At 49.7% G+C, this 11,125-nt stretch overlaps 1 protein-coding gene across 1 annotated transcript in view; it reads left to right on the forward strand.

Annotated features, from left to right (window-relative positions):
* Window positions 1-10,628, forward strand: part of Dnai3 (dynein axonemal intermediate chain 3) — a 54,875-nt gene extending 44,247 nt beyond the window's left edge. Inside the window, exons 19-23 of the mRNA XM_040751640.1 lie at window positions 2,736-2,866; window positions 5,212-5,416; window positions 7,026-7,117; window positions 8,554-8,676; window positions 10,320-10,628. Coding sequence (XP_040607574.1) covers window positions 2,736-2,866; window positions 5,212-5,416; window positions 7,026-7,117; window positions 8,554-8,676; window positions 10,320-10,463 — 695 coding nt within the window. The 3' untranslated portion in view covers window positions 10,464-10,628. The remainder of the gene's footprint in view (window positions 1-2,735; window positions 2,867-5,211; window positions 5,417-7,025; window positions 7,118-8,553; window positions 8,677-10,319) is intronic.
* The last annotated feature ends 497 nt before the right edge of the window (window positions 10,629-11,125 follow it).

The following is an 11,125-nucleotide window of genomic DNA, read 5'->3' on the forward strand; positions in this document are numbered from 1 at the left end:
CCAGATTCAGGAAAGGCTGTGTAATCCCTTCACCTGACTCACTTCCTCAAAAAAAAAAAAAAAAGGCGCTTAGCACTACTGAGATTAGGGCTCCTACAGACCTGTCAAGGTGGAGAAATCCCAAACTGTCCCTGGGGCTTCAGCGTAACTCATCCTCTCGGGATACAGCCTACTGGATAGAATGGATGTCCTGTCCGCCCACTTCCGCCCTTCCTTAAGTGGATGCAGCCCTGCCCTTTTGCCTTTAAAACTGCACTGAACTGCACAGCTCAGCTCTGACCCTGCAGCCTGAATCCACAGCCAGCAAGCCAGAGCTCTGACAAGGTTTGGCTAGTCCGCTCACCACCACAGACCACATTAACCTCAGCCTCTCTGCTTCTCAGAATCTTTGAGACCTCCAGAACCTTCACTCTTAGTCCTTTGTAATGATCCTGCAGCCTACTGTTAATGTAAAAAAACAGCTCTCAACCTCAAAGGGGATACAAGATAATTTATACTAGAGCCAAATGGGTGACCGTGATCTAAAAACATGAACTAGGGCTCCCCTAAATTCCATAATCAAATATGGTTTTTTTAAAAAGGTTCTTGACATTTTTATTGTAACAAAGCAAAGAAAGTCATAGGCAAGTCTAAACACTTTTCAAATGCATGGGTGTTTGTGTCACAGCGCAGTGAAGGGTCACCTGCTCTCAGCCTCAGATACCACCAGATGACACCTTAGCTTTGGGGTAGTGGAGGCCTGTGGTCTATTAAGATAACGACGGAGGAGAGCTGGGAGTAGAAACTACTTAGTCACTTTAGGGACACGGACCTTGAAAGTGAACAACTCCATTTTTGTCCTTGGCCAGAAGCAGGAAATGTCCTTGTCCCCAGCCCCTGAGGTCCAGCAGAGAGCTCTGGTATCTTATCACTTTCCAGTGAGCACCTCTGCCTGGAAGCGACACTAGAGCCTGTGACCAAGACTCCAGCCCTGACACTTCAGCTGATCCCTTCTGGTGACAGCTTTAGGATTAGATTTCTCGATTTTCCTGGTGGGAATGAGTTACATCAATTCCTCAGTGACAACTCATCTCCTAACCGGTTTTAGCATCTCTACCCTTGAAGCGAGACTATTTATTACAGGAGCCTTAGAGGCTGTTGAGGCATGCATGGCCCCTTCCTAACAGAGTGTCTCTGTCCCTAAAGAGAGACTCGGTGTTCTGGTCTACTCCAAAGCTGGGAATCAGCCCAGGTCCTCGGGAAGAGCAGCCAGTGTGCTGAGCCTCTGAGCCATCTCTGAAGCCCAGGTTGAATGATATCCCATCACATATCATTTTGTTTGGACATTCATCCATGGCTACTCCTACCTTTCTTCTGTTGCAAATGATGGTGCCATTAATGCGGATGGACAAATGACCTCGGAAAAGCCTACTTTATCATTTTCTTACACAGTGTGGGAGGTCTCTTTCTCTTAATAACCCACCAGGGTTTGGATGGCGGGGGAGCACTTCACGCTCCCACAGCGTGATAATGATGAGGCACAGAATACACCCGCAGCTTTAGTGTAGAGCAGAGAGACGCTGCAGCTTGGGCCCCACGGGCATCTGTTTCTATGGTCATCCCTGGAGTTTGGAGCAAACAATGAAGAGCATTGAGGTCAGTGGTCAACCCTGGCAGATGGAAGGAAAACCCAAGCCCTACTCCTGATACTCTGTGGGTGGAGACCTGAGAGGCAGGAAGACCCTCGGGCCTGTGGCAAAGGCCCTGGAGAGCTCTGGTCACAGCATCTGAACTTTACCTCTCTTAGCTGCAGTCAGTGAAACTGCATCAAGCCAGTCGCTCTTGTCAGAAACCAGGCTGCTCACAGCACTTCGTCTGGCTCCCTCTGCCTGGCCAAGCTGTCCCCGCATCTTGGTTCACAAATGTGTCCTGATTATCCATTCTTCTACTGCACCTTAATTAAAGTCACCGCTCTCTCTCCTCTCTCTCTCTCTCTCTCTCTCTCTCTCTCTCTCTCTCTCTCTCTCTCTCTCTCTCTCTCTCTCTCTCTCTCTCTCACTCACACACACACACACACACACACACCGTCCTCACTGGAGTCGCCACCTGGCTCCCACCTGCCTCTAACCCATTCTCGCCATAGCAGCCAGAGCGGCTTTGGAAGCACCAGTAGCTTTGAGCTGGACTCACAAAAAGACATAGATAGCACTTTGTCCTGGATCTGAACCCTTTTCCCTGCCCGGCCCTGCACAGTCTGACCCTTCCGACCCCGCCCATCCGTGTCGCCCGCTTGCAGTCCCGGCTCCCACTCCCTGCTCCTCTTCCGGGGACTTTGGTGTGCCTTATCCTTCTGTCCGCACTGTCCCTCCACACCAGAAACTTCCAAAGCTCAGCTACACTCGGACCTAAAGGGTTCATTCCCCTGACCGTCCAGTCTGGGTTGGGAGTGCCCCTGGTCATTCTCCCTTGCGGTGGTTTCAATTACTGGCTGGAGGATTTGTCTGCCGAGCGTCTTTCCTTCCCACGAGACTGCCAGCCTCTTGAGGGCAGGGCCACAGTGGGTTACCATTGTCTGGCCACCCACACGAAGACCTTTGTACATATAAGCAACCCATAAATATTTAGTAACTCTGAATGGACTGGTGAGCAGGTAAATGAAGGAGACCATGGCATTGCTGAGGGCCTGAAAGGTGGCCCAGGAGGCAAGTTTCTGTGACAGACCACGCACCCAAAGTTGGCCTTGTCTACTTCCACAGCCAAGAAACCCGTGAACCTCTACACTGTCCATGACGGGGCTGTCCACACTGTCCAGAGGTCGCCCTTCTACAACGACATCATCCTCACCATTGGGGGATGGAATGTGGCCATCTGGAAGGAAGAAGTCATGGTAAGTTGCCCGCAGGACTGAGTGGGCAGGTGTGCCTTTGTTGCTGAGAGGAACAATGGCTGTTCCAGTGCTTGTCGCCTGTGGGGCGCTCTACAGGGAAGGGAGAACAGATGGGCTGGCTCCAGCTCGGCAGCAGACCCACCGGAAGCCTTTGCAAGCACAGCCGTGCGGCCCTCTTTGCAAAGGAGAAGGGAACAGCACAGCAGGCCCTTGTTCCCGGAACCCTCCCAGTGTTTTTCCCTCCCGGTGTCTACCGTGGTCAGCTCTCCTCACACGGGTTTGCCTCTTTGCAAAGCAGCAGATGGGACCCTGACGACCAGCTGGCGTCCAGGGGGTCCACGTTTCTCCTGCACCAGCCACATGTTGGCAGGTTCAGGAAGCTGGCGTTTGCAGGGACGGCAAAGCACAGCTTGTCCAGACACATTGTGCACTGGTAAGATCGGGTCAGGATTAAGAGACGGTTCCTGCCAGACAGGAGCCAGACTGCCAAGACAAACAAATAAAAAAAATTGAAAAAAATAAATCCAGTGAAGCAGGGCAGGGCAAACCAGTTCTTTTTTTGTAGGAAATTTAGATTACTATGCCCCTTTGTGAGAAGTATGAGGTTGTAAAAACAACCGGGGGGAGAGAGAGCATATGTGTATCACAACTGAACTATACATGTTCCTTCACCAAACAACCCACACTTTGGATATCTAATTTATATAAATAACTTTAAAAAGAAATGCAGGCGGTGGTGGCGCACACCTTTAATCCCAGCACTCGGTAGGCAGAGGCAGGCAGATCTCTGAGTGTGAGGCCAGCTTGAATAAAACTGAAAGCTACTTAAATCTCTATCAATTAACTATCTATCAATTAACTTTCTATCAATAAATGTGGGCTTTATGTGTTGCTGTTTGTTTTCACAGTGAAGAAGGTTTTTTTTTTTTAGTCAGAAAAAGAAAACTCTGGCATGATTTTCAGAAGACTGGCAGAAACCAAAAAACAGGTTACCCAGAGACTGAAGGAATTGAGAGAATGGGGATGAAAAGGCTTGGAGGTCACCAAGTGACCAGGCCTGGGTGGTCTTCTTCCCACACTAGAGGGTTTCCTGTGCAGGGATGGCTTCTGGGAGACAATTCCATGCCTTGCTTTAGTCACTGAAAATATAAGGGACCCTTGGATATATGTCATGGGTAGACGGAGACGACAGGAGGAGAAAGCATGTTCCCATCACAACTTTCCCAAGTTAGCAAATCATCCCGCGGCGGAGAGGAAGATGATGATTCCACTGTGTTTTGGTGGCCCAAAGTCTCTCTTAAGCCTGTCTACAGCCATCTAAAGTTACCTAGGAGAGACTGACGCACTCTGCTGCTGATTTTCAGCTGCCATTGACAGCTGCCTTTGTTACTCTTGCGGAGCTGTGATGAAACAACCTCAGTGATAACTTAAAGGAGGAAGGGTGCTTCTGTCTTCTAACTGACCGGCCAGTGTGTGGCTGTGTGGCTCGGTTGGCCCTGGTCCCAGGCTGAAGCCGAGCAGAGCACTAAGGAAGCAGCAGCGCTCAGACGGGGCTGCTCACCTTGAGGTGGCCGGGCAGCAGAGGCATAGGACCAGGAATGGGGTGTAGGCGCGGAGGCGTGACCTCCCTCCAGCGGGGCGGGGCCCCAGACCATCCCTACATAGTGTCTCCAGCTGGGAGCCGAGCGTTGGACACGTGAGTCTGTGCAAGACACGCATGAGAACCGGGTGCCTTTTCTTGTGCTTCTGGTGGATTCCAGCACTGTTCCCGTGGGCAGCAGACGTCAGGCAGCAAGATAGAGTTAGAGGAGAGACTTCCTTACACTCTCCTTGTATCGGCTCTCCACAGAACCCCACAGAAATAGCAGTCCATTCAGAGGCCACTGGGACATCAGGACCTTCTGGAGCCAAACCGGAAGGTCCAGCCTTTCCTAAAACGCGACTAAAGCACGAAAGAAAAAGAGGTCGCTTATAAAACTAGGTGGGAGACAAAACGACTTGTCCTATGTAAAACCCCACAGCATTGCTGGCAAGATGGCTCAGCGGGTAGAGGTGAAAGGAGAAGGAACTCCACGTAGACATCCCCTGCTTCCACGGGGGCGATGTGGCATGTGGCGTGCCCAGCGCTCTGTGTGTCTCTCTGTCGTCTCTGTGTCTGTCCGTCTGTCTCTCATTTAAAAATAAAAACAAAACGCTACAACAAAAGGAAGTAAGGCTTCCCAGTGGGATAATCTTATGGTTAAGTAATCATGGCCAGCTGAGCTGTACTTAAAAAAATAACTCATTGTGGAGTTCCCTTGAGTCACAGCAAACGTTCTCAGTGTGCCTTTTAAACTTGTGTTTAGACTGGACCGCTCCTTCAGACATGCTGCGCTCCGAAAAGGTACACGGCAGGGCACTGGTCCCTGACAAGGCCCGGAGTGTTCTACATCGGCCGAGAGGATGGATACGTCGATATCTGGGACCTCCTGGAGAAAACCCATGAACCAGCCCAGTCCCAGAACATCTGCATCACCATGATCACCTACATCAAACCCTGGACCTTTTCCTGTACGTGCCTCTAAGCCTCCAAGCAATGCATTGCCTGTGGAGGTGCCTAGGAACGCTCTGGCGTCCACCAGAAAAGCCGCTCCCCGCTCTGAGACAGCCCGCCAGCCCACCGGTCCTGCGGGTCCTCCTCCTGTCTCCTTTCTTCCCCTCGGTCCCCCTTCCGTTCTCCACTCCTCCCTGTGTCTCTCCAGCAACAATCCCATCTGTCTCTCCATCTTGCTCCCAATCTTTGGGAGCCCCAAAGCTTCCCTGGCTGTTTGGACTCAGCAGCAGGAATTTCTCAGACTTGTGATAAGGTCGGGCCGAGGCAGAATCTGAATCATAAAATGGAAAGTTTCCATCTAGTGTCCTCTCAGACCGACAGAGTGGTCCTAAAGCTCTGCTGCTTTTTGGCTATTTCTTTTCCAGAAATGTTGAGTTGTGTTTCTTTGTCAACTTTTTAAATGTTATGTACTTTAGTGATGCTTCCAATGACCATGTCAAGCCAGTCCCTTCATGGGAGCACACGATCCTCTAGGGTTATATATTTGCCTATTAGAAAGCTCCAGTGTCTGGGTTAAATATGAGTAAACAGTAATATACCACCAAAGAAGCATAAATTCAAGGATGTATCTATAGGAAAGTGATTTATTGGCCGGGCGGTGGTGGCGCATGCCATTAGTTCCATCACTTGAAAGACAGAGGAAGGTGGATCTCTGTGAGTTCCAGACCAGCCTGGTCTACAAGAGCTAGTTCCAGGACTCAGTAAAAAAAAAAAAAAAAAAAAGCAATTTATTTCCTTTTTTTTTTCTTCATGATTTTTCAATTTGTTTTCTGTTTGGCTCAAATATTTTCTGTGTAGCTCAGTATACCTGTCTTTACTGGAAGAACTTTCCCTTTGTTTCCAAAAGTCTATAGGCACAAGATTGTCTCTATGGTTTCTTTCCTAGACACACCCTACCCCGAGACTCAGGCCTCAGGATGTCTAAACCATCTTAGTCTGGTTTCCAATTAGCCATGAGGCATGATGAAGACATGTTTTCCTATCCTGGGTATAAAACTTTGTACTTGCAGGGTTTGAGTGTAGGATTCAACAATCTGAACCAGACCTCCTGAGAAATGAGAAGAAGGAAACATTCAGGAAGCATGGAGAATACGCATGCTCACACACAATGTTTTGTTTTAAGCAATGCTTTTGTCGCAGGAAAACCGGGTTTTGGGCTGTGTCTGGGAAAGTCATCTACACAGCACGGTCCTTCAGCTCTTGGTGTGTTGGCTGAAATGGGCTCCACGGGCTAGCACCATGTGCTATCCCCGCTGTCCTAAGACCACGGAGGAAATGAGCTGTCAGTTTCTGTCCTTATGTAGACACCAGGAGAGTGAGTGAGACTTGGGGTGGGGGGGGAGGTTGACAAAGACTTGAAGTTTTAGCTTCCATCTCAAAAGCTGGAAAACACGAGTACTCCATGTTTGCACAGTCCGGTCCCGAGCATATGACGGAGTTGCCAGGAGCTCGGCCACTACAGCAGGTCCTTCGGGAAACCACGAGCAAAGCCGCTCTTGTGTTCACCCTCTTCGGATGGCTCTCTGTCTGTTGACTTTCTCCCCTAATTTTTTTTTACCCTTTCAGCTAAGCAGCAGTTTATAGCCATAGCGGATTATTATGGAACACTGCATATCTTAGAAATTCCTTGGACATTAAGTCACCCTTCCTTTAATGAGGTGAGTAAAGTCTCGGCTGAGGCATTTCTTCGTTAAAAGCTATACCTATCTATTTGTCTGTGTTGGGGCGGGTGTGTGCTACAGCACACTTGTGGAGGTCAGGGGAAAGCTTGCAGGGGTTGTATTTGTCTGTGTTGGGGCGGGTGTGTGCTACAGCACTCTCGTGGAGGTCAGGGGAAAGCTTGCAGGGGTTGTATTTGTCTGTGTTGGGGCGGGCGTGTACCACGGCACACTCGTGGAGGTCAGGGGAAAGCTTGCAGGGGTTGGTTCTCCCTCTCTACCATGCGGGTACAAAAGACTGAGCTCGGGTCAGCCAACTTGGCAGCAATCTCCCGACCTGCCAAACCATCTCACCAATCCTTGGGGACATCCGTTAAAAGTGTGTTTAAAATGTTGGCACTTCTGTTTTACGAGAGAATGAGAAACTTGTGCGTTTGAACTAACAAACGAACATTTTATTGCGTGAATTAGACAGTTTGAAGCTACAGAAACTAATCCCACGTGAGAGGGGAAGGAAGTGGAATGAAGGAAGGGCAGGCTGGGAGAGTCATTACTCCCGAACTGTCACTGAGTTTTAGCTGTCACTACAGTGGCATCCTTCCCACATCTCTCCATCACCCCCCAACCTCTGCACATGGCTGGCCCTGCTTCTGAACCACGAGGCTCTGCCCCCTCCAATCTTATGCTCACCATCTCAGTGTTTCAAGCAATGCTAGGAATGACTGTATAAAAGGATTGATGGGTGAAAAACACAAGTATATATGCACTCACATTAAATACACAGATCGCACTCTATGGCAAGCCCCGGCATCAGGCTACTTCCTAACAGGCACCATGCCTGCCCTGATTGCCTTCCCCAAGGGAGGTCTCTGTTGCCTCCCTGCTGATGTCCATATGCCTGCATGTTAAGCCCTGGGGGCCGGGGAGAACTGGGAATTCAGCTCTGCTTCTATTCCCTTTAAAGTCTCCACAGAGGGCTGGAGGGATGGCTCCACCATTAAAAGCTAGGCTCACAACCAGAAACAGAAAGTCTCTACAAGCTATCTTCACTTGAGTTTACCAAGTTCAGTTGAGGGCATGCAACTTCAGTCTCCGAAGCAGGAAGAAAGAAAAGAGAGGAAAGCAAATTCCTAAATATCTCTACTGTAACAGTCAAAGGGCTTTGCAGCTCTCTCCCCCTCCCGGCCAACCTGCAAGTCACAGGGACCTGAGTGTAAGCACAGAAGCAAGCACATGGACCCAGCTTCCCTGAGCTGACCTGCAGGCTCGCCTCCAGGTCACGCCTGCCTGAAATATCAGAAGCATTGTATGACCCTCCTTCCGCTCACACGGTCAAGAGAGTGGCTGTGAGGTTGTGATCAGTCGGAGCTGGGAGATGAGGTGGGAAACAGGCATTCTAGCCGAGGCTTGGAAAGACCCACCTTTGCTTTTGGCAGGTATCGAGCGTGAACTACTACTTTGAAAGAGAAGTCAATCATCTGGAATACACCCAGCAGCGCAAGCTTATCCGTGACGAAGAAAAGAGAGAAATAGCCCAGGAGATGGCGAGGAAGAAAACCGTGAGTGAAATTTGAGGAAGGAGAGATGTCTTCTCCTCCTCCTAGTGGGAAAGAGTCGCTGGGCTCACCATACTGAGTCCTGTGTGCTCCGTGGTGCTCTGCTTTTCCTTAGGAGAAATCAAGCGGGCATCTCTTGGTTTTCCTAGACCACCATGAGTGACCTGCTGAGCGTACAGCGAGATTCTATCCCCATTTTTATCTGCTATTGCATGGGGGTGGGTACCGGGTGGTAAGACTGTACACAACTCACATACGGAGTTCAGAAGACAATTTATGGGAGTCAACGCTCCATCATGTAAGTCTTATGCAAGGAACTCAGGTCACCACGCCCACCAAGCCAACTCACCAGCCCTGATACACAGTGAGATTCTGCCCAAGTCATCCTTCTGTAATTGACTATCCTTCTAAAGGCCTTTCCTGTAGACACAAGATCCACAGGTAAGTGCTGTCATTCGATGGGATTTCCCTGTCTGGGGAGCATTGCATAGAAACAGGCCATACAAAAGAGAACCGAGTGCAGAAGTCGAGACATGAGACTTGGCTGAGTTTTGGTTGTCTTGTCTGGAAAACGGGAGTGCCAACAGCTACCTCTGCTGATTGCTGGAAGGCTTTCTGCTAAATAACATGACCACCCCCACCAAATGGCTGTTACGCTAACTACCGTAGCAGAGAGATGAGAGAGGGGTGTGTTTTATCCTCTGAAACAAAGAAGCGGGAATATACCCATCTTCCATGCAACGACAGAGGACGTGGCAGAGGCTCCTCTCTCTCTCTGCCCTTCTCTGAGGGACAGGAGCTCTAGGTTTTCTGCCACACACCAGAACTGAGGGCTTTCCAGTGCGCTATAAACGGCTCTTCTCCTGTCCCCACCTGGCTCTGTCGGCCTGTCTCCTCCCTTGCCCTCTCCGTCACCACGGTTTCCTCACTGACCCCACCCGCAGTCTCCTGACAGCCAAGCACATAGTATCCTCCAAAGTCATCTTCTAGGTGAGATCCCAGGTCTCTAAGAAAAGCTGCAGCCACACGACCAAAGCAGAGGGCTCACTTCAAAAGCCACCCTTGGTCATGACAACGCACACAGCAACCCCAGCAAGTGGACTTTCTGTCTGGCCCCAGGGCAGCAAATGAATTGGTGGTGGCTTTTCCTTATTTCTTGAGCACTTAGAAACACTGGTTTAAGTGCTTTGGTGGGAGATGCGGCGTCACTCTCTATGCAGCAGGAGTTAGCTGGCCGCTCTAGCTCTATCTCTATAGCGGCAGTTCTCGCCTAAGGCCATTGGAAAGCACAGATATTTACATTACAGCTCAACACCAGCAACATTACAGTTACGAGGTAGCAACAAAGATAATTTTACAGTTGGGGGGTGGGCCTCGCCACACCCTGAGGAACTGTATTAAAGGGCCGCAAGCATTAGGAAACTTGAGAGCACTGGTCTACAGAGAAGCCACAGAGGGCGGCTGTGCCCACTCCACACTCCTCCAGCTCATCAGACTGCCCTCTGTCCGCCTGTCCTCCCACACGCCCACGATGCCTTCCAGAGAGCAGTCACTCCAGCCGTTCTGTAAAGCCCAGCTCCTCCCCCTCCCTGGCTGGTTTTTAAGCAATCAGTGATTTACAGAGCTGTCTCGCTTGTCCCCCCTAGAGAGTCTATCAAAAGACCAAAGAGCAGATGGAAGCTGAGCTGAAGTTGGAATATGACAGCTATCTGGAACTTGAGAAGGCTGTCCTCTTCAGTCTTGGCCTAGTCAAGGTCTCAGAGAAGGTGTCATACCTGGATATGATTTAGCAAAGATTCTCGAAGACGGTTCCTGGAGTGACTCTCCTGATCTCCCCTCTTTTTATGATTGTGCCTTATCCCAGGTAAAATAGCAAACTGATCATATATAGGTTTATTTGTAAATGCAGGCTTTTATTTCACTGGCATTAAAACAATTAAATTCTGTCAGATTTATCTCAATCTCATGCCGATTCTATTGAAGAGCTGTGTGCAGAATATGGTCCTTTTTGAATAAGGACATCTTTATTTTCCTATGGTGGTATCACCCAGCTTCAGACTGCCCCACCCCAGGCCTGGTAATGCAGAAGCCCTAATTCTAGGCAGAAGCAGAATCCAGGCTGCGTTTCTTCCCAGAACATTACTTTTGGTTCACCTTTCCAAAAGAAATGCTTTCCCCCAAGCCAGAGCACAGGTGATAGGTATTGTAGTTTAAAAACTCAAAGAGAAGTCATGCCATACAACAGGACTCAGATAGGAGGTTTGTTGGAAGAGGAGAGAGAAGGGGCAGAAAAAGGGGCAGAGACCGGTCCCTAGGGACAAGAGTGGTGGAAGAGAAACAGAGAGGAAGAAAGAGAGAGAGAAGGATGGGAGGTGGGCAGGGCCCCTTTAAAAAGGAACACAGTGAATGTGCACAGGTGGTGCTCTTAGTGACTGCAGCTGAGGGCGCATCC

This window comes from Mesocricetus auratus, unplaced genomic scaffold (genome assembly GCF_017639785.1).
Source record: "Mesocricetus auratus isolate SY011 unplaced genomic scaffold, BCM_Maur_2.0 Super-Scaffold_100009, whole genome shotgun sequence".
NCBI classification, from domain to species: domain Eukaryota; kingdom Metazoa; phylum Chordata; class Mammalia; order Rodentia; family Cricetidae; genus Mesocricetus; species Mesocricetus auratus.